Source organism: Peromyscus eremicus, chromosome 6 (genome assembly GCF_949786415.1).
Source record: "Peromyscus eremicus chromosome 6, PerEre_H2_v1, whole genome shotgun sequence".
In the NCBI taxonomy this organism is placed as follows: Eukaryota; Metazoa; Chordata; class Mammalia; order Rodentia; family Cricetidae; genus Peromyscus; species Peromyscus eremicus.
In genome coordinates this window covers 115,805,333-115,829,854 of record NC_081421.1, presented here as the reverse complement: position 1 = coordinate 115,829,854, position 24,522 = coordinate 115,805,333, and the positions used below count along the sequence as shown (strand labels likewise).

At 38.9% G+C, this 24,522-nt stretch overlaps 1 protein-coding gene across 1 annotated transcript in view; it reads right to left on the bottom strand.

The window, feature by feature from the left end:
- The window catches only part of Col24a1 (collagen type XXIV alpha 1 chain), a 293,451-nt gene that overhangs the window by 250,724 nt on the left and 18,205 nt on the right, over positions 1-24,522 (bottom strand). Inside the window, exons 3-7 of the mRNA XM_059266384.1 lie at positions 21,697-23,120; positions 16,783-16,836; positions 14,320-14,373; positions 11,638-11,691; positions 5,493-5,546 (exon numbers count right to left, since the gene is read on the bottom strand). Coding sequence (XP_059122367.1) covers positions 5,493-5,546; positions 11,638-11,691; positions 14,320-14,373; positions 16,783-16,836; positions 21,697-23,120 — 1,640 coding nt within the window. The remainder of the gene's footprint in view (positions 1-5,492; positions 5,547-11,637; positions 11,692-14,319; positions 14,374-16,782; positions 16,837-21,696; positions 23,121-24,522) is intronic.

Genomic DNA, 24,522 nt, shown 5'->3' with positions numbered 1-24,522 from the left:
CTGAAATATTCAGGTACTCACTAGTGTGGAATGTGAGATGCCACACGAACATGAAAACATAAGAAAAATTAAGAGTGAGTGGATATGATGCTGAGAAAGGAAGTTTCCAGAGGAGAAGAAAGACAACTTAAAAAGGTAGATTGAAGGAAAGGGGGAGAGAAGGGGAGAGGGAGAGAGGGGAAAGGAGGAGAGGAGAGAGAGAGAGAGAGAGACATAGAGAGAGACAGAGACAGAGAGAGCGAGCAAGCAGGAATGTACACTAAACATCCACAAATGTGCCTCTAAGCTATCCAGAGCCGCTTGGCATCAGACAGTCTCTACAAGGTCATCATATTACAGGACCTATTTTTAGATTCTGTGTGATCCCTAGTTCCCTTAATGCTGCAGAGGAGATTGAAACTTTGACCTCCTTGTGATGGCCTATGGCACTGTCCTTCACATTCAAAAGCGTCTAAGGGAAACAAGATGTTTTCTGTGTCTGTTTCCAGTGTTACTAATGTGAACAGAGCAAGCACAGTGGTTCTGGCTCTGATCTTTGCAGTGACTAGTCATATCACGAGCCCCAGCGTCATCCTATGTAAAATGATAGCATTGAGTTGGGTAATTGCTAAATTGCAGTTGCTAGAATTCCATGAGCACAAGAATCCATCAGAAAGGACTCTGTTACTTTTGTAAAAACTTAGCTGATATATAGATGAAAAGCAGATCTGAGACTCACTGTAGGCTTGAAGACAGAGGACAAATTCAAGACCGATGTAACTAAAAGGAAACCCAACCTCAGGCTCCCAAGGTTGGTTCCTAACTCTATCAAAAGCAAAGAGAATCTGAAGATGAAAGGTCTCCGCAGTGCTCAGGTTGGATGCTTAATCTTCAGCTGGTGGCACTATTTGGGGGCACTCTGGTGTAGGACATGGGGCCTACTGGAGGAAGCAGGTGTGCCTTTAAGATTATATCAGGCCCCCAGTCTCTTCCAGTCTCAGCTTCCTGACCACATGAAGTGAGGAACTCCCCTTCCACATGCTCTATCCCAGTGTCCACCTCATCATGGGCTCACTGTCAGTGGGACCAAGGACCACAGACAGAAAAACCTGAAGCTGTGAGCAGAAATAAATCATTCTTTTCTTTATGTTGCTCATCCAGATGTTGGAGTGAGGACATTGGGGTAAGCAGATGGAAGAAGGTGGTTTGGAGAAAGGTTGTTATAATCCAGATGAAAGACATCTGTAAATCAGGCCAGACTGGAGTTACAGATATTAGAGGTGATGCACGGGCCTCTTAAGGAGCTTAAACTTCATTAGGCTCCTTTTCCGTGTTATTCTGTCTCAGTGCCTCAGTGGGTGTTCATTAAATGATGGAGTGAAGTGATGAAAAAGTGGATGGAAAACCACTTGGGTGAAATAGAGATTCTGATTTTGAGCATTTCATTTGACTAGATTAAACATCAAAAGGTCAAAACTAACAACATATGATTTTTTAAAAGTATACCCGGATAAGAATAAAAACATTCCTTAAGGAACTTGGTCAATGAGAAAATTTAATATCTCTGTTTGAAAACAGATTAAAATGTATTATAATAAATTAAAGAATCATCTTAAATTTGTTATGATACAATATTTGCACAGTAGTAATTCCAATCATAAATACGGCTTAGGATCTATGTTTTACATAGATTTTAATTATAAATTTGTTTACTTGCATTAAATTTATCTATTTGTGTGTGTGCAAGTACATGCACACATGTGCCATGGCGTGTGTACGGAGACTGGAGGACAAATTGCAGGAGTCACTTTTCTCCTGGGACATGAGTCCCAGGGATAGAACTCAGGCTGTCAGGCTTGGTGGGTAGTGCCTCTACCCACTGAGCCACCTGGCCAGTCCAAGACTTTAATTTTAGTACTTCTTTGAACAATAACTTGACCATACAACAGGCTTTTGAATGGAAAAACTACTGACCTAGCCATGGCAATGCCCAATGACAGATGCAGCTAATTCTGAGGATATAATTGTGGAAGCTGAAATACCTTAAGCCAAATGAATTTATTGCCAATGTTGAAATGTCAACAACCTAAGTCAGTCTGAAGGAAATATAATTTTCAAAGCCCCCCAGCTGACAAGGTTTTGGCCACCCCTAGCTTCCATTCTAGGGAGTTCAGAACTATGTGGCCTTGCTCTCCAGTTCCCTGTTTGCAGGAAGAGCAGGGCACAGACATGGAGACGGGCGGCGGCGACACAGCTTGTAAGTAGTAGCTTTGGATTGAGATGTTAGTACCACATTGGGCTGGGAATCAAGCCAAGGTGAAACAGCTCTGCAGACTTTTATAGGAAGGATGGGCCAGTGAGAAATGATGTATAGAGTTGGCAGTGGAGTGGCGGAAATCTTCACATTGTCTCGTCAGGCCCTGACTTTTTTCCAAGCTAGATTCTTTTATTAGTTTTCCCACTGAACGGGGTGTCTACAGCGCCTCAGTCTGCCCTTGCTTTACACAGCTTTTGAGGGACTGGGAAATCACAGTGGACTCTATGTAAGCAGTTTCCTCCTTTCCTACTTCACACAGGCTTTTACTGTGTTGTGTCTCCTTTGCTATGGACTTTTTCAAATAACTAAAGCAATTCTAGTCAAATAAAACAGGAGTTCATGTTGGCTTATAACTATTATTTAAAACACAGTAATGATTTCTGATAGTCAAAAATGCCATGCATCATAAAAGAGTGTTTTAAATGCTCGTATATTTCACAATTAACTGCTTGCATCCCTCATCCTCTTGAACCTAGGAAAAAATTTTTTCATTTGATCACATTGCTGATGTTCTTACAAGACAAAATAGCTGGCTTCCAATTTTAATATAGCAGCTGATGGGCTATTTATAAAGCAATTTAAAAAGCTATCTGAATCCAAGCTTGGACTCCCAACCTTTGTCTTCTAGCCAACTCAGCATGCATTCTGGATTCAATTTATCTGCCGTTTTGGCAAAAAAACTATTAAGTGGAAATCGAAAATATACTTTAGCTCCTAGGAAAATAAGAGTTACAAGAAGATGGTTAAGTAGAAGCAATGTAATAGAGGGGTCAATAGAGGGGACAAACATTGTTGGATAGAGATGTTGGTACCGTTTTAAAAATAGAGGTAAGTAAAGCTGAAGGGAGAAAGAGTGAATTAACATAATTCTGTTGGAGAGTAAAAAAAAAATATTTCAGCTGCCTCACATTGCTATTTCTATCTCAGTAGTACTTAGAGTTGTCAAAACTTTCCACATTAATCTTTATTTATCTCAACCATTTTTGTGAGTTCCCTTGCAGACATTCTGGATTTTAATATCACTTGAGTTTGAGTTTGGTTTATATTAGGATAATTTTAATATTTTCATATGCTTTCCAGAGAAAGAATAGTGAAGTCATGTCATCTGTTTCCCAAAACTCCCATGAAAATCAGCATCATGCTTCCTTTTCACACAGACTAGAGACAGTTAGAAATATGGCAAACTGAAACTCTAATAAATATTGACTTAAATAATAAATTAGCACATAGGAAATACTGTGAAAAATTATCAAGAACACAGTCATTTGTGTCCAACAGGCCAGGACTGAATCCAAGGTCACCAGTGAACAGTTGTGTGGCTTTGGGTGAATTATTTAGGCCCTGCACACTTCAGTTAATTTCTGAATGGTATATTCAGTATTATATACACCCCAGGGTTGTTTTAAAATGTGCTCAGCAGACTAGAACATTACACATAATAAAATAGTTATTTTTGATATTAGCAGTGTTACCAAAGTAATCCATGAAATGGTTCAACTGATAAAAAGATGTAATTAGTTCATATCAATCCAAACCTAAGCACTTTATTTCCATCTCATCATGAACATGGGTATAGTTAGAAGCCCACAGGTTCAGTCTCCATGGGCTTTCTATCTTGATCCTGCTGTAACTCTTGGTGATACTAGGCAATTTTCTTAACCTCTCTGGGCCAATCTTAGCTTCTTCACTTAGAGAAACTTAGTATAGACTTGAGTTTAGGTTTCATCTACTACTCTGGGGGTACACTGTAAGAATGAAGGAACGGGGTGTGCAAGACACTGCTAGTACAAGTACATTCTAGATTCTTCTAGCACAGGTCCTATTTGTAGGAACCAACTCTGTGAATTAAATGTTACCAAAAAAAAAAAATTAAACTGAATTAAGGAGTTCAACTTTTCAAAAGGTCATTAATTACCTGAACCTTCTACCAAATAGTGTCTGCCTTTACCCTTCCATACAGGAGTATCAGTAAAGTACACCAAACTCCTTTTGAATGTAGATTATACATTCACATAAAATGCATACAGATAGACAGTCAGATGGGAACTTGTCTCAGTCCAGCTAAGTAAAGAACTAGTTAGATTGTATACTTATGTCTTTTGCATTCTTAACATCACCTAGTTTTCAAAAATCTGTACTCAGTTTCCATTAATGGGTGCAATTAGAACAGGAAGAAAACATTCTCAGAAATAAAACAAGATCATCTTGAATTTTCAGTAGTTTTCTGAGCTATTGTCACATCTCATTAGCCATGGACAATTCATTTACCCGAGGACTAGTTACAGTAGCTGGGTGGATGAAAACGAAGCTGTCAAGTGCCTTGCTCTTCCTTAGCTATTGCCAATACTCATGTCCATGCAACCTGTTCCGGTGCAGAAATGGGTGCCTTCCCACATGATCCTTGTGGATCGAAGGTGTGGTCCCAGCCAGGGAAGTTATCTGGGGAGGTGCTAGGAATTTTAGGATGAAGGACCTAAGTGGAAGAAGTAGGCCCCTGGGATGGGCTCTTGGACCAGTCTTATCCATTGCCCCTCTCTGCCTCTGATCCCTGGCTACCATTAGGTGAGTAACCTTGCCCCTCCCACCTGATGCCCTGACTCACGACAAATGAGAAAGAGCAGGGCCAGCTGCCCAAGGACTGAAATTTGTGAACTGTCAGCCAAATTAAATCTTCCCTCCTTTTAAACTGGCAACAAAAAGTCTGACCAGCAAACTGTTCCTCAGGCTCATATTTACAGACACATCATGGTAGTCATTAGGCTCATATTTACAGACACATCATGGTAGTCATTACTTCCTTATAAGTGGGAATCTTTAAAAGAAATCTAATTACTGATAGGCATCTCATTTGGGCATAAATGTTATAAGAAGTCAGAAGAGCCTCAGAAGTAAGATGCTGGGTTGATATACCTTAAAAGAGGGGTACCCTGTCTGCGGTGTTGACTTTATCTTATGTTGGAATTTGGAATCCATCACTAAACTCAAGGGTCTTTTTACTCAAGATCTCGTCTTTAATGGATATTAACTTTGTGGATTATCATGACTAAACTTTCTGATTAATTTTCTTCTGCTGAGCAAAGAGATCTGGGACATCAGTGTCAGGCTCAACTTCAAAATGGAATTACAGCCATAGAAGCATTCTGAGACCCACCTGGCATTCGATTATGTCAGAGAAAAACTCCTAAACTCCTCTTACCTTTTCACCTTGTAAACCAGGGGGGCCCACTAATCCCAAAACACCATGGTCACCCTGTAAACAAAACACAGAGGTTTAATACCATAAAAGAAAATAGAAAATTAAAACTTTAATGTGAGACAACAAGCCTTTATGCATATATTGCTGATTTTGATGATCTGGCCTAAGTTCCATCTCTTTCTTTCTCAACCCTTACCATCATTCTTTCTCACTTTTTTCAGCATCCCTCTCCTTCAAAATAAAATTGGGGATGAAGAGGCCTGGGATGACGCTCAGTGGGTAAAGGGCTTGCTGCCCGTGGCATGAGAGTCCATCCGATTTAAAATCCCCAGAGCCCAGGAGAAGCTGAAGCTGGGTGTAGTAGGTCACCTCTGCAACCGCAATGCTCTGCTGGCAGGATAGGGGGCAGATGGAAGAGAGTCCCTGAAAGCTTGTGGCTCAGCTAGCCTGGGTTATGCAGCGGCAAACAACAAAGAGACCCTATCTCCAACACAGCAGAAGGCAAAACCCAATAGTCAAGGTTGTTGTCCGAATTTCACACATACGCTGTGGCATGTGAATGCTCACTACATACACCACACACACACACACACACACACACACACACACACACACACACACACACTGAAAGGAGAGTGCTGGGGACATAGTTCAGTGGTACAGCACTTTCCTATCATGCTTAAGGCCTGGTCAGCCCTTGCACTGAAAAGCCCAAAAGGCAAGGAGATGCATCTGTCATTTTTAAACCATGGGTTTCATTTAAAGCTCAATGCCAGAGTGATATTAAATTTTACGTCTAACTGCATTTCTTATATACAATATTATCCATGGTTAGTACATAAATAAGTCAAAAGTGTAAACACTTCAAGTAGCAACATCATTTAAGTTCCCACTCCCATACTGAGCCACCCTATATTTTGTACAAAAAAAAAATCACAGAGAAAGATAAAACCAAGCATTTGATATGAATGCTTATGTTTAATCTGGAGCCTCTAGTTTGAAGTCAGTAAACAGAGTTGACCTCTAATTCCGGCATTTAATAAGAGAGTAAACGTGCTATGTTTAGGTACTTGAAAAGATGGCATTTGTAGTCCTCAGATGACCTAGCACTTTTCCTCAGAATGATGACCAGGTCAATGAAGATACTGTCTTTCTGGAAACAGACTTTGGTTCCCTTTCTAAGTTTTTTAGAGTCTCTGAACTCAGTTCTATAACAGAAAGAAAACTACTAAAACTTTAGATTTTTTTTTTTTGAGGATTCCTGATGAGGCTTTAAATGCATAAAAGTTTCTGTAAGCCAATTGCAAGATCAGATTTCAACCCAGCAATCACTGGAACTGTTTGAAGATTTTTAACTTGTGATTCTGTAACAATGAACAGAACCATCTTATACTTGTATCACATTTATCGAGATCTTCCTGAATGACATCCTATAGACTCCACTAGCAACAAAATATGGTGGCACTCGCCTGTATTCCCCAGCCTCAGGATCCCGAGGCCAGAGGATCATGAGCTCCAGGTAAGCCGAGGTTACATAGAGAGATCTCATCTCAAACAAAGAAACTAAAAACACACACCCAGAAGGTGGGGGGGGGCAGGGAGGAGATTAACCAAAATGAAGAGTGTACAAAAAAAACTATCATGTAACCCAATTTAAAAGTGGGGAAGGGATTAAAAGAAGATACTCAGCATGGCTAGAAAATGCTGCTCTCCTGGAAACAGAGTCATTAAACTCCTAGTGCCTGAGTGTGGAACACCTCTGTAGAAGTGGTTGGAAAGGGAGGCCCCCAAACAATACAGACTTTTGTCTGCCTTTTGTCGCCCCCCCCCCAGCAGAGGATAAGATGCTGAGGAACAATCTTTGTACAGTGTAAATATGTATTGCTTTCACTATTAATAAAAAGCTCATTGGCTTGATGGCTAAGCAAAATTTTTTGGGCAGAGAGAATGCTGGGAAGAAAGAAGGTAGAGTCAGAGGAGTTGCCAGCAGATATAGAGAGGAAACACAAGGTTCAAGATGAAAGAGAGGTATGGCCACATGGCAGAATGTAGATTAATATAAATGGGTTAATTTAAGTTGTAAGAGTTAGCTAGTAACAAGCCTGAGCTATTGGCTAAAGATTTATAATTAACATTAAGTTTCTGTGTTAGTTATTTGGGAACTGGCAGGCAGGGAAAAAAAAGTCCACCTACAAATGGCACCCAAAGTAGGGCAACATAGATCCACATATAACCTGAGAAAACTTTAAATAAAAGGGGGGAGGAGTTCCAAACACACAAAAATGGAGTCAAACAAGGCTTCTTGGTAACTTCCTTTTCTCAGGTAGACTGTGTTTGCTAGTGGTAAACAAAGACACGGCTCCTTTAAGTGGCAGCTTCCTCACTGGCGCTAGTGGCAAACACGGGCGTGGCTCTTTTAAGAGGCCCTGCTAATGAACATTTAAATGAGGTTTATGAGCAGTGGGCGGTGTGCTATTAGGTGGCAGCATGGACCCAACAACTTCCCAGAGTTGGAGTGGTAAATGTGGCTCCCACTGGTACCTCTGCCATGAAGCTAAGCTCTCAGGGAACCAAGGGGTAGAGGAGCCAGCAGCTAATGCTATGCATTAAGCTGAGCCAAGCCAGTGACTAATACAGAAGTTTAAGATTCATCTCATGCAATCAAAAACAATACAGATGCTCAGTAAAGACAGATCCAGACAGAAAAAACAACAACTCTAGATGGGTTACAATGTATTTAAAAATATACATAGGCTTGGGAGAAAAAAGAAAAAGGATATAGACAGTCATAAAAAATATATAGTTTTAAAATAATAAAGTGCTTAAAAATAGAGTAAAGTAATATGAAAGAAAAAAGCTACATATAGATGGAAAATACACAGAGAGTCTGGATCCTGTATGTTACTGTGTTGTCTTTAAATTTTTTTGGCTGCTAAGAGACATTGGGTTATGACAGCTGCTAGATTAACCAATCTATATATTTTAAAAATATCTTGACTTCAAAATGCAAGTCAAAACGTGTTTCTTTGTGAGAGGGGTTATGATTTTATTTCCACAGGAAATGAGAGGCTGTAGATTCATTCCAGATTGATATGGATCAGGTTTTATCAAGAAGATGCCCTGAAAATCCTGACTACAAACATAAAGAAATAAACCTAGAAAAATTACAAAGCATGTGACATCTATTTTTTCTGCTCAAACATAAGAAAAAAATCATCTTTGGCTAACTTGTATACAACACACATCTATACCTGTACTAATGCAAATATGTATGTTACTTTTAAAAGTTTATGTATTTTTAGAGCAAGGAAACCAGACACCAATAAAAAACAAATGGCCCAGGTGATCTAGCATCTCAAAATGCCTCTGTTCTTGTTTCCTTGGAGTTCTGCGTCCAGAACAGCATCAAGGCTGCTGCCTGAGATGGTCCAGCCTCACAGAATACTCCAGCCAAGACCTAACAATTATCTTGATTTTCTCAGAGTTCCCTCAAAGATACCAGTGCCCACAGACAACAGGAAGTAGTTTAGAGAACGACATTCACATTCCCAAAAGATGAGGTATGGATATTTGTTATCATTTAAGGGGATTGGTTATAAGTTGTTATCAGTTATAGTCAGGAAAAAAAGAAGCCAAACAAGAGTTAATTCAAAGATCTCTTTCTAAAAGAAAAAAAGGGGAGGATAATGATATAGAAATGATAGGATAAAGGAGTAGGTTATTGAATCTACTTTTAAACTAAAAAAGCAACTACTAGTCTTAAATATTATACATCGGTATGGATTTTGGTTTATTGACGAAAAATTTAAAGTTATTTTTGCTATGCTATATGTATGTTTCTACTCTTTGTTGAGGTATTGTGCTTATCAACTAATTTAAAAATATAATGTATAGTTAAGAAATGCAGGTTAGTAGTTTGTCATCTATAATAATCAAACTTATAGTCATATTAAGTATGTTTTCAAGGTTAAACAGATATATTAGATAGATAGATGGTCTTCAAACACTTCAAAGACCTACATAATATGGCATTTAAAATGTTTTAATAACATAAGGCTTTTCTTGACAGTGAGACACATCCGCTCCTAGCAGCACCAATTTACTTCAAAGAAGATAATGGGCATTGAAGAAACTCCATATGAACTTTACTTTTTTTATGGTAAAAGCTAGCAAAAGAAACTGCCTTTGCCTCAATTGCTGACAGTATACTGCCCAAATTGGACCAGTGAGATAAAAAAACAAGCTACTACTAAACTTTGCTAAGACAAGGTAAAGCAGTCCTTCAAAATCCTCTGCTTCTCAAAAATATATGTCAGATATACTAGGCCTGTAGACCAAAGTTGGATAACCCAATGTTACAGAACAACTTTGGGTGACTGTCTAGGCAGCCAGATGTCCCTGTTGTTAGGTAACATTTCACCTTTCTGGGGTCTTTAATGAAGTTGAAAACTAGAGAGAGTTAAATTTTCCTTAGTTGTGATAAAAGGTAAATTAGGTATAAAATTTTTAGACTCATAAAGATAAGACAAATAATAGAGTGTTTTCTCTAATTTTGCCAAATACAAATGGACTGGATATTGCAACTGTAATTCTTATTTGATAACTGTTTTGTTGTTTATAATTTTACTATGTTAAAACTACATATAGTAGTATGAGAAAGAGATTTGTAGGAAGAACTTGGGTGGGCAAACGTGGGGAGGATTTAAGACATGGTGGTGATGAGAGAGATCAGAACTCATTATGTACATTATGAAGTCATCAAATAGCAAAGTGAAGTAATACAAAATGAAAATAATAAAGAACATCACTAATTCCACAATAACAAATCAAAATAAAATAAAAATTCTCTTTTTACTTATTCTTACTGAAATCAGCATCATCCTCCCAATTGGGGGTTTGTTGCTGTCTTTAATTTAAATCATTAGTTTTTACCCACAAATTTCAGAGTATTATGATGTCATGAAAGGCATCCTGGATGAGAAGTTAGAAAGCTTAGTTCTATCATCAATCCTGCCAGCTACCACTTATGTGCAATCGACCTAAGGTCTAGCTGCTCTGGTCTTTACAGCTAGAAGATACGGCATGAAAACTGCTTAGCCTTTTCACTAGGTAAAGCAGTGGTTCTCAGCCTGTGGGCCACGGCCCCTCTGGGATTAAGTGGCCCTTTCACGGGGGTTGTTTAAGACCATCATAAAACACAGACATTTACATTACAATTTATCACAGTAATGAAATTACAGTTATGAAGTAGCAATGAAAATAATCTTATGGTTGGGGGTCACCACACCATGAGGAACTGTATTAAAGGGCTGCAGCATTAGGAAGGTTGAGAATCACTGATGCAAAGGATGTAGAACATTCCTAAAATATATGACTTTGTATTTAGGTGTACATGCTCATATATATTAACAGTAAAGCCCTTGAAGTTAAGAACAAGTCCTGGGCCAGATATGGTGGGGCGGCTGCCTGTGATCCCAGCACTTGGGAACAGAGGTAGGGATCAATGTTACTTTTGAGTTTGAGGCCAGCTTGATTTACATGAGACCCTGTCTCAAAGGAATAAACACAAACACAAAACCACATTCTGCTCCAACATTTCAGCCCATTCACCCTGTCTGACACAATGTCAGGGTACAGCAGACACTGAATAAAATTAATGGGATGATAAATCAGCAAGTGAAGCTGATGGAACATAATTACTTCCTTCTTCAAATATTTCTTTGTTCATTAAAATTCAACAGTTTTCTGCTATCTTCTCTGGCCATACAACTATATATATGTATATTTTAAGAGAGAAAAATAGTATTTATTTGCGCGCACACACACTTAAGGAGGCCAGAGGTGATGTTGGGTTTCCCACCCATAACTGTTTGCCTTACATCTTGAGGCAGGGTCCCTAACTAAACCTGGAACTGGGGGCAAGCCCCTAAGATTTGCCTTTCTTGCCTCCCAGCACTGAACTTACAGACCCCAGTACTGTCCACCATATTAGTTTTTAGAATATGGTTGCTAGGTCCAAACTCAGGTCCTCATGCATGTGCAGCAGCACTTTCCTTGCTCTGCTATCCTCCAAGACCCTAAAAACTTTTATTGGTAAATATTAGAAATAAATAAAAATATTTTTATTTCATTGAAAAATAATTACCTTTTCTCCAGGAGCAGCTTGGCCTGGTGACAACCCGGGATCTCCTTTGGGGCCCTAGATATGATAGTCAAGACAGACTTTGTGAAGCATGAGTTATATGTGTACACTACTGGGTTCAGTAATATGTCCACAGATGCTATACATAGCATATGATATTAAATAACATTACTTTGCATTCATGAATGCACAAAGCTGTGGTTTTCACCACAAGACCAAGACTGAGCTCATCAGCATTCCATCATGAATGGAGCAGGGGCCCTCCTGGAGGAGCTAGTGGCAGTTAACGGCTTCCTTCATTTCTTCAATGATGTAGCCATTGGTAAGCTCCTCAGGCTCCAGTAGACAGCCTCCCAGTCATGCGTACATGAAACTCTACTTAACCTCAGTTGGTTACAAACAAAGAGAAGATGGGAAGTCAGAGGTTGACTGTCAGTGGGGAGAGGAAGAGGGTGACAGGGCATGCAGGCATGAAAATGACTAGAACCTATCGAATTCATGGGAAAAATTGTTAACAAATAAAAAAATAGAAAAAACCTTTGAGCTAGACATGGGTTGTTTTCTTTTAGTCTTGTTTGTAAAAGCTGCACTCTCTAAAAACATCCTAACTACAGCTGAAGTTTAAAAAAATAAACATTAAGTAATATTATTATTAAAACTATTTTCTTTCCACATAGCAAAGTTTACACCACCTTTGCTACTTTTGAGACAATGAATTTTTATATTAGCTAAATATATTATTTCACTATTAATACTTATTTCTCATTAATAATAATAATATTATAGCATTAGAGTGATGATAGTTCAATAAAAGTAAATTGTTTATCACAAACCTTAACATTTTACCATGTGACTTTACCTACAAAATCTTGAAAGCGCATGCTAATATTACTTTTATGAGTAAGAAAAAATAAGAAATAAAAAAACACTCTGTTAAAATCTTTTATTCTGTTGTTAAAACATACTTTTCACAGTCAGCGATTTCTTTCATATTTCAAGAGAAATATGACATCAGTCTTCAATCGGTGTTTCTGGACACAGTACTAAAATAATGCCTCTTGTGATGTCACTGTGGATTGTGAAGCCACTGTGGACTGTGAAGCCACTGTGGATTGTGAAGTCACTGTGGACTGTGACGCCACTGTGGATTGTGAAGTCACTGTGGACTGTGATGTCACTGTGGACTGTGACGCCACTGTGGATTGTGAAGTCACTGTGGATTGTTCCCAGTGAAACTCACATTGAGCCTTGATTATCCAGTATGGCATGTTCATAGGTGCGAGGTGTTGGTTGTTCATAGATTAATAAACGTCAGTCATCTCTCTGCAGTGACTTGTCTTCTCAGAGGGTCTTGATTGGCTCTCATAAGGGAGGGTTGCTGTAAGTCAAGTCCCTTTGTCTCCTCACCCCTTCTATGCTCCACACTCACACTGAAGCCAGCTAGAAGGTGCTCACCACAGCAAGATGATTAGCATGGTTGATTTAAATTTTACACACTAGAACCATAGGCAAAAATGAACTTTTTTTTCATAAATTTCCCTATCTGTGGTATTCTGTTGTCAATAGAAAGTAGATGGTTCCAAATGCTTAAGATAAATGTGTCTTTTTCTCAAAGTATTTGTCAGATCTCATAAAATATAGAAGCCACATGGAGAGTCTTTAAAACTTCAACTCTGAATTTCATTACCGTTCTCAGCTAAGAACACATAATTCTCCACTCTTAGAGAATGGTAAACACTATTTTCACTCTGTGTGAAAAAGATAGGTAACTGCATCTTCTTTCATGGATTTATGGATGCTTTAAACAGCTCTCAAGCTGACCAAGTAAGGAGAGATGACCAGTGGAGAAGCCCCACCTGATGCTCAGTCTTTTCTTCTGAGTAATTACAAATTTAGAAGCAAATTAGAAATACAACTAAGAATCCTGTGCCCTTCAATCAAAGAAATTTTTTGAGAGAAAAGCCTGTTTTCTAGGTTGTCTGTTCAGAGCCATCACCATTTCTACCAATGACGCTAGAGTGGTACATGGTTGGTTACAAGATTATTGCCCTAAGAAACTTCTTGTATGATATTGCAATATTTAAGGACCCAAACCATTAAATAACAATATTAATGTTAAAAAATTATAATTTGGGCATAGAGGAAAGCTGGCTCTTGGAAGGCTGGGGTAAGAAGATTTTTTGAGTCCAGAAATTCAACACTAGCCATGTTGATACAGTGGGACCCTCATCTCAACAAAACAAAACAAAACCCAGAACACCTTTAGACTAAGTGACACTGTGTATATAAAGGGGCAATCAAACCTAGGTAGGATGTTTGCTTTCTGTTGCTGTGATAAAATACTGAAGAAAAACAACTAAGGGAAGAAAGAGCTTATTTGGCTTACCATTCCCAATCCCAATCTATCACTGATGGAAGCCAAGGCAGGCATTCAAGCAGGGCAGGTGCCTGGAGGCAGGAACTAAAGCAGAGGCCATAGAAGGATGCTGCTCTCTGGCTTGCTCCTCATGGCTCACTTGGCTTGCTCTTTTATGCTACCCAGGACCCCTGCCCAAACAATCTTGTTAAAAAATCATGACCTAGGATTGTCAGAGACTTTCTACATCCCAAGTCTAGCCTGAAAAGCAGAGAAGGTTCTTTTAAGATGTCAGGAAAATGGAATGATGCTCATTAGGAATTTCTCACCTTTGGACCTGGCAATCCAGGTAACCCAGGATTTCCATGTGGTCCCGGAATGCCCTGCAAATAGTGAAAATATCTGATTATTCTAAGAACAGATAAAAATAATAGGGTTTCTTTTGACATTCATATAACTATTACATAATATATACATTAAAATAAATGCTAAAAATACAATAACTGTATTTTTAAAGTTATTCCTTTTTTTGCTATTCTCATCTTGGAAAGAATAGCTATGTTATTCAGACAGCAGAATGGTGGAGCCCATCCTTCATATCAAATGCTTTCTCAAGGTGTGGATTAGCCACCACCTCTGTGCGGCACATAGAGCTTACTTCTCCATCTATGCTGTGGAGTCAGAAGCCCAACAACATGTGATCATTTGGTTTCTGTGCTCTTCAACCTCTGCATCCATTTATACAGTCCAGATTTACACATGGGACAATGACTTCCTTAAATTCTGACTTTGTTAACTTTGCCGCATCTATCCAAGTACTTCCTCAGTCTCAGTTGCTCCACCTTCCTTTTAAAACCTTAGACTCTCATCATGAAGTTAACATTCATAGTATGTTGCCTCCAGGCATCTTATGCTGTTCTAGTCTGTTATGTAAATATTGTGTTATTGTTTCAAATGCATCATGACTTGTGCCATTTAGTTTCAGGATCAAAATGTCTTTGAAAAGAGACTCTTTATCTTACTAGTCTAGTATTCCATATAGTATTCCATCAGCCACTTGAATGTTTGTGAATTTGATTTCACTTTGCTGATAAATTATTATCATCTGAATTTAAAAATTAATTTTCTCCCCTGAGAACCTAGTTTGTGCCTTGAACTCTGATCATACTTGATAATTCTCATTACTAACTCATCCAACAACCCTGCAAGAAAGCTAATTTAGTTTTACTCTCAAATGGGAAAACTTAAGCTCACACAACCAGTGAGCACAGAAACTGAGATACATTCTCCTGAAAGCCTTCAGGTCTGCAGGTGACTGACAGGTTTTGTATTCCCGCCTCTGTGTTCTCTAGGCATACACCGCAACATATAACAGATTCAGCAATTACTTGTCTCTTCAGGAAAAATTGTTCTGGGGAACTCAACAATGTTGACACTGAAAATACATCAGTAAGAATAAAACTAAGAAGAAACTATTACAGTCCATGACATTGGAAACCTTAAGACCGAAAAAGAAGCAGGAAGATCTATGGAGATTAATGAATGAATTGTTGCTGTGGACTTCAGGGTAATGAGTTTAACCCTATTTCACAAAACTCAGCATGAGCTGACATATAGCTTTAGGAAAAACATGTATCAATTAAAGTCTGGGATTTTTCCAAGAGGAGTGACTTGTTGATTGTGACCAAATAGGACCAAATTTAAGGAGAGAGAATTTGCAAAACTGCAACTTTCAAGTTAGAGAATTGATTAAAAGGGATGGAATTAGGAATGCAACCAAGATAACTAGTCCCATGAAGCAGACTATTTTCTCCTTAGGAGACAGCAGGTTGGGGGGGGGGGGGAAGGAGGGAGAGACATTAGAGACAGGAACCTATGTGTCTTGGGTATAGTTTGAGATTCAGAACCTGAAGGTCATCCTGTTGGAAAATAATAGCCTTGGAGTAAAGAGGGAATAGAATCAGTGCAAAGAAGGGCTTGGAAAAGAAAAGCAGGGTTCCAAAAGCCTCCTCACAGAAGGGGGGAGGAAGACTGACTGACATGCTGGAGGATGGAGAAGAGGCAATGGTTAGAGGACATGTGGGAGAGCTGATAGACTGGGAATTTATCTCAGCCTTCAAATGAACAGCCATTTGGTGTGGATACAGAGAGTGTAAGGTAATACTTTACAGCAGCTTGGCTTTATATTCCTAGTGTGATATAAATAAGGGTGCAAAGAAAGTCGATTACATTAAAGCCATTTGCATCTGTCTTGGTAGCACAGATTTTTTTCTAGTTTATTGATGAAAGGCTTTCTTCAGCAAAAAATCTACATTTATTTCTCTAGGCTTGAAAGAAACTAATTCTAACAGAGCAAAAAATCTTTTGTGGGACCTGTGTAACGTGAGAAACTACTACTGATCCATAAGGCAGCTTTCTCCAACTTCATGAATTTTGTTTTCTAGTCGATAGCTCCAGTATTCCCCACTATACAATCCAAGAACGTGCTGCTTTAAGGTAGTCTAGTCCCCTTCATTTCCCAAACAAACCTCACCTTAGAACACTTGCCTCGCTTTATAACTGAGAATAATGTGAGGGGCCAGCCAAACAGCCCACAGTTGATCCTATTTCCTGGACATTTTCACAAGGAGTTCCTTGGCTGCCTACACTCACACAAGCAAGGCTGCACCGGAGGAGCTAAGTGTGAAGACACATGTTTCCAGAGAATGTACATACTGCCCGGCTCTAGAAAAAAAACACCCTGGAATGTTACACTTCTACCTGACAGTATGACTTGAAGTCCATCTACTCACCCGTGGGCCTCTCTTGCCTGATGGACCTGGGATACCCATGGGACCGGGGGGACCCTTAGGAAGCAAACATTAAGGCATTAGGCAGGATAAATAGTAAGCATGTCTTTCTCACACATACTTATCCCATTTCTATTCCAAAATAACTCCTCCCCGCCCCATTCCCTGTTCCCAGCTGACGTGGTTTTGAAGCAACATTAACCTCTCACCGACATCAGCATGGAAGAGGTGAAATTCTATCATTTCTCCTCTTTAATCTGGCCAGAAATGGCAGCAGGAAGTCCATGGCTTAGTTACGGCCATGTTATCTGTTTTTACAGAGAGCATAACTAGTAGTTTTGTGGGTGACTTTTACCTAAATTTATTTTTATTATGGAAGGAGAAATTCAACCTAGGGCTGGCACTCAAGTGCAGGTTTTTTTTGTTTTGTTTTTGCTTCGTTTTATACACACTTTAAAAGAGCACTTGAACCTCAGTAAGGGAAAGCACTAAAGATTTTGTGTTCTTGTAAAAGAATTATACCAAGGATCTTCATGATGTGTTGACCTGCTATGCTGAGGTAATTCTTTTAAAGGCATAATAAATCTGTCTTATACCAAATGTGACATACCAGGAGCTCACTAATAAAGCTAAACAACTTATAAAGAAAGAAATGGAGGGGCTAGAAAGATGCCTCAGGGGTCAAGAGCACTGGCTGCTCTTGCAGAGGACCTGGGTTCAGTTCCCAGTATCCTTATGGTAGCTCACAGCTGTCTATAATCCCACATCCAGGGGATCAATGACCTCTTCTAGCTTAAGCAGGAACCAGGCATTCATGCAGTGCACTTACAGAAATGAAGTTAAAACACTCATACACAGAAAATAAAAATAAATCTTAAATTAAAAGGATGAAAAGATAATCATTAGTATGGGAAAATATTTACAAACCATTCCTCAGACAAATTGGTAATAGAATCTATCAGAGCTTTGAAAACCTCACAGCAAAATAATCTCTGCACATGGACAATTCCTAATTAAGATATACAAGTGTCTAATAAGCATGTGAAAAATGTTCAGTTTCCCTAGCCAAATGCAATTAAAACCACAATGAGATATCATCTCCCTCAGTTATTTTTCCAAAAAGCAAAAAAATAACAAATACAGCAAAGATGAAGAAAATCTGGTTGGTGGGAATGTAAATTAGTACATCAGTTACAGGATGCAGTATGGGCAGTCCGCAAAACCTGAAAATAGAACTACCTCACCATCCAGCTATCCTGCATATACATACCCAACAAAATGCAATTGGCATGGGAGGAGAAACCTGCTCCTCCGTGTTTATCATGGCTCTATCAGCAACCGCCAAGTGAGGGAATCAACCTGGGTGCTCACTAGGAGATGACTAGGTAACAAAGTATGGTATGTATCACAGACAAGGATAGCATAACATGGATGGAGTTTGAAGACATAAAAAAGTAGTGTATATTCTCACTTAAGCATAGGAGCTAAAACTAGGAATATAGCAGTCTCAAAGAAGAGACTAGAGTGATTTCTAGAGGATAGGAGAAGGAGGGTATGTGGATGGAGGCCATACACAAAAGTCCTGTTACAGGGGAACGGTGCTTTGGGTCTTCCAGCACAGAGGTGGCTAGTTTACAGTAACATAGATTTCATGAAGAACTAGAAGACAGAATTTGAAGGCTCCATACACAAAAAATGATAAGGAGATAAAAGTACTTAATAACTTGATTGTATGTGTTATTGGATTATCACATGGTACATAAATATGTACATTTACTATGCATCTAAAAAATTATACATTAATCAACACAGTATAGAAGAACTGTATAGGGATGCAGACAGAAAAATGCTATCACCCGAAAGTGAAAAACTAGCTGGGCCACAGGGCTTACACAGAAACATCAGAAAGCAAAACAGCCTCTCCAAGACCACAGAAATGTCACCACTCATTCTTCCACTAGCACTCTGTCACCCATCCTCAGTCTCCCACAAAGTTTTGGAGTTGGCCTGTCCAAGCTCAGCTGTGGCCTTCCCATCAGAAGAGAGGAAGGATTCCCACCCCCCACCTCCACTCAGTTCTCACTCTACTTCTCTGCAGCTCTTAGCGATGCTGATCAATCCCCCCCCCCCACACACACACACATGCACACCTCAAATAATCTTTTCTCCTCACTGGCTTTTGTAATCAGCACAATATTTCTCTCTTCAGTCATTTCAACTACTCTGATTTCTTCTTCTACAACCAACAAGCAAAGTTCCCTCTGCTTTGGTTCCTGACCCTCCGGCACAGGTCTTTCTTTGAAAATATTACACAATCTTATCATTTCAACTCAGTATTAACAAGGAAGACTCTCAAATTTATACCCCAGCCTTGACTTCGCTTCTTCAACTCTTTCGACTGAATGATATATCGCCTTTCTTCTTATCAACCATCGTCTGCTGCTGCTGTTAAATGGACGGATTCTCATCATTATTTTCGGCATTACTATCACTAATCTCTCTGTCTGTAGTCTTAGGACATGACAGCAATCCTGATGCTCTATTTTTACTTGGACTCTAGTTCCAATTAATGCCCAAGCTCTATTATATATCTTCCTTCAAACCATCTCTCAAATCCTACCTTCCCATTTTTACTTCTGACCTGAAGAAGGTCCAAATTATACAACACCAAGATGGAACTGGGAACTTAACATCTATTTTGGGTACTATGGCCTGACTGACTTTTGTAAGTTAGTATTCTTGCTTAGAAACCTACAAAATTCCTGAGAACAATATAAAGTTCTAACAATCAGTTTGACAGTTAAGACTCTCCATGATGTGACATTACCTTGCTTGGGCTTATGTCCATCGTTATGCAGCCTAACATAAAAGAGTTTGGCCTTAGAGACAGAAAATCTGTATTCAAATCCTGGGTGTATCATTTACAAGCCATGTTATTATTGGCAAGACAATAAACTCCTTCAGTCTTCAGTTTCTTTCACTAAAACATGAGGACAATTGTGCTAACTTTACAAAGCTCTGTCAAGAGAATGCACATGAAGGGCTAGTTAGAGCATCATCCACATCAATGACGACAGTTACCACTCTGCCTTCCCCATGTTAAGAAGGGAAATCTGCCTTTCTCATCTATCAAAATATTTACTCCTTAAGGCCCAGTCCTACACAACTTTGTCATAAGAACCTAATGCAGTGATCTATATAGGACCTTTCCTAGAGATCAGCTCCAAAATATGATTTTTCACCCCACATATGAGACTATGTCTTTCAGCTGCATATAATCTGTTTTATTATTTTAATTGTGTGTGTGTGTGTGTGTGTGTGTGTGTGTGTGTGTGTACTCACACTTTTAAGTGCAGTGCCTTCAGTGGCCAGAGGCTTCAGATTCCCTTGGAGTTGGAGTTACAGGTGGTTGTGAACTGCCCAAGGTGGGTTCTGGTAACTGAACTAAGGAAAGAAGTGGTTCTATCTCCTAACATCGAGCCATCTCTCCAGCACCCAATAGTGTGTCTCTTGTTTCACCACAAGATACAGTTACACTATACTTAATTTTTCATGTTGAAATGTAGGCTCCTTTAGAACAAAGAAGCTGTGCTTTTGCCTCAAGCTCTGCAGAGACTAAGAAAATGTCTGTTGAACATTTTCTTGCATTACAAATCCAGATGGAATAAGGACTTGGGGCTTTACAGAACAGTTTAGGAGATTAATGCTCACTCACCCCACTACACTGACTTTCTGAGGAAAGTAGGTGGCCACCTATAATTCTTTACAAGTACCAGAAAGGGTTAATTCTATATATCAGTGCATCTATTGGATTTATTGTAACTCCCAACAGTGTGCTTTAGGAAGAGTTGTTGAGATTATAACCGCCTCAAGTAATAACCACAAGGAAACACCAACCAAGGACATGGCATCATCTTATCTCAGTCTCTGGTTTCTAGATGATTCAAGTTGTATTTTTATGAAATGAAGAAGTGTCTTGATGGTGTTAGAGAGATGGATCAGCAGTTAAGAGTACTTGATGTTCTCACAGAAGACCTTGGTTTGATTCTCAGCACCCATGTGGTGGTTCACAATAGCCTGTAACTCCAGGGCACTGAATGTCCTCTTCTGGCCTCCATGGCCACCAGACATCCATGTGGTACAGAGACACATGCAGGCAAAACATCCACACACATAAGACAATAAAAATACTACTAAAAGGCAGTGCCTTAGGACATATTAGTAGATTGTCTTGGGGTTCTCCATTAAGTAGGCTGATCTTTTTCTCCCCAAAGTAGATTGACTGTATATTTTTATATTAAGTAAGTAGAGCTTATATTAATCCATTTGTAAGTTGACTACATCATGAAAGAGATAATGAAATACATTATTCACCATGGAAATGAAAATATTTCACTGAGATTGATAACACCCCTGTTTGTTTTTTTCCTAGCATTTGTCTACAAAATAACACCTGTCTAAAAAACAAATAATAAACTTTACTAATCCATTTGATGTTATTTTGATAAAGGCATACTTAATGAGTATACTTACTACATTTTTCCATAATCTAGCTTTTATATATCCTTTTAACATAACTAGGCATTGAACCCATGTTTTTGTTTTTTTATAAAGAATATAAATCTATACTTTGCAGTTAAAATTATTGGTTGGATTTCAACTGAATTAGAAAACCATATAGTTTCTCCACCTCTTCACCAAGAATTAGGTAACTTTTCAGTCTACCAATTAAAAAAAGTATAATTTGAGACAGGTTTGCACTCTGGCTGATTGTTAGAACAAGCATGACGTCGCCCACTGTGGCAGGGTACATTTCTTAGACAGCTCTGGTCTATCCTATGTTGTATGGTCTAGACACTGAAATACAAGGTAAGTTAGTGCATTAAGACATAGTGTAAAGAGAAAAATCCAACTTACAGGAGGTCCAGTGTCCCCTTTAGGCCCTCTCAGATACTCCATGTCAAGCATTGCATTGTAATCCTCATAATAATAGTAATCATAAGGCTGGGCTTCATAGTTGTTTTCAGGGATGTAAGTAGCATCAGGGTAAAATTCACCTTCCTTCCTTAGTTCAAGATGGTTATCCAGAGAGGGCCCATGTGTCACTCTATACAGGGTGGTGTTTACAATCTGTTCCATTTCCGTGAGTTCATTGGTGTGTAGGTTTGTTAGGATAGCCTTCTCGACATGAGTCATGGCCTCTTGATTTGTGTGTACAATGCTAGCTGATTTCTGCTTAAGCAGGGCCAGGCCAGCTGCTTCCTCATAATGTTGAGTGATGTTGTCTGGTCCAGCTAAGAGAGGGCTAAATTTCTCCTCTGTATTTATTCTTGCCTCACTACGGTGATGATGAGACACTGACAGGTTTAAGTTTTTCTCTTCCTTGATGATGACATTTTTAGCTTGAATTCCATAGTTTGGGATAGTCACAGCCGATACATTTTCTGAAAGGAAAGACGTTAACTGGGACCTTGATATCTGGTGCTCTTGGCTTTTATGTACTGTGGAAGAATCGTTATTTCTGATATTTAGAATGTTTTTGCCATCAGAGAATGTCTTCTGTGGCAATTCCATTTCACCAAATCCTTTGGGCCAGGGAGTGTGTTCTGTGAATGTCTTCTGTGGTGATTCTGCTTCACCAAATCCTTTGGGCAAGGTAGTGTGCTCAGGGTGTCTGGTTGGCATTACTGCTGTGTGAGGAAGGCTGGTTTCAGCTTGGGCTGTGTCTGCTCGGGGGCACTGCTCTTTCATGTATCTGCAATAGTCAGCAGATGCTGCTGTGGAAGGAATAATATCCAACTGACACACTGTTCCTTCAAAGTGGACAGAATTATTATTCATACTTCCCAAGGTGAACACACTAAGAGAGTCAAAGGTCTGAGCTGCTGAAGTAGTCTCTCCACTAAAATATCTCTTTCCACATTCAACAAACATGGAGACAACTTGATCTCTGACAGTGATGGCGAATGAGTGCCATCGCTCATCATGGACACTGTAGTTGAAAACGACGGATTGCTTTCCGCCAACATGCACTATTAGTTTCTTAGGTAGTAACTGGACCCCTAACTGCAGCCTGTTGTTATTGCGAATGCTGAAGAGAAACGCATTGTTCACTTTACGTGATTGCAACCCAATCAATATTGTCAGTGGCTGTCTTAAGCTAACTGGTAAAATGTTTACAAGAGGTGACTCAATATAGGCATTGTTTTTTAAAATGACACCAAATTCTGTTAAGCGGACCCTCTGAGGTAATGGTGTGGATGACGACGGCACAGCAGTCACTGATGATGCATATCTTACATCTTTGCCTCCAAGGCCTAGTCGATGAAGAATATCTATGCCTGGAAACGAAAAGAGAGGAAGGTAGACAGGATCTTACTTATATATCCATACAAATGCTTGAGTACAAAAACAAAACTTTTTTCCAATCAATATAAGCATGCTCTATCAACAAGTGATTTCTAGGTAACAAACGCTAGTAAGAGAGATGTTATGCCCAGTAATTTGAATGAAGCAAGTGTGCGTGCATCCCACTCACACACACACATCACTGTATTTTAGCCCCCCAAATAATTTAAAAACCAGTTACTCCTTTGTTCTTTTCCATTTTATTAGAACTCGTGTCCCTTCACTATAAATGCACATTCACAGCTTCTGAAATGTCACTCATGTCCTGAACTTATAACTTAACATTTAATGACATCTATGTTTGGACAAAACTGAGACCCTGTTGATGAGAATAGCTTGTAACTCACAATTCTTTTTACAAATTAAGTTCACACCATCACTTAAATTCTAATTTTTCAAACTTCTGGGAATTTAATTGAAGCTTTCTGTGACAAATACTTTAATTACATATCACACTTAAAGCACCTTGGTCACCCAGATTCTTGAGTGATGCACAAAAAGGGGATTTAGATTCACTTTGCTGTGAGCATCCTTCTTTTTCTGTCTCCTCCACGTTTCTCTGTCTTTCACATTTCCAATTCTCTCCAGTGATTTTTACCCAATTTGTAGACTCTTTCTCAATATTTATTATGTAATGTGTAGTTTCTAGAATATGGCTTTAATATAATTGTGGATTTAAAAATCTGTTGTTCATTGTATTATTGTCAGCAGTGATTTGCTTGCCTTTCTCATTCAATTATAAAGTCCTGAAAGACAGGTTCTGTCCGATTCATTATTATGCTTCTACTATTTCCTTGCAAAGAGTTCTCAAATTTATGAATGAATGAGCTTGTCCCACCAGAAAGCAATCAGATTTCATATAATCTTTAGAGCCATATAGCTTTTCATGCCATTCATTAAATAATAAATGAATATTTCTTAAAACTACAGCCAGCTTAGTCAAAGGTGTGACCCTATGACCCATCTGCATCCATGTGTGCTTGTAATAATCTCCGGGTAAAAACAGCAAAGACTTGTAATAGGTAAAGGAAAATAAAAAAGTTGAAATGAGCTAAGAATGTTTGGCACCACTGCTTTTCCTTTTGTGGCAAAGCAGTAGATATTTGACAGTCTCTATTCATTGAAAGAATGAAGCATGAAGAGCAACTCCAAGGCACAAGTCTGACAACTATGCATCACAATGAAGAATTACAGAACACTATTCATGTGTAATCTAGTGCTACAGTTAAAGTGCTTCTCACAGAGATACGTACAAACACTCCAGCGTGTGAGTGCAATTAATTACCAGCTGTTAATGAAATCATTGTAGCAATTACAAAGGGCATAACTGTTTAC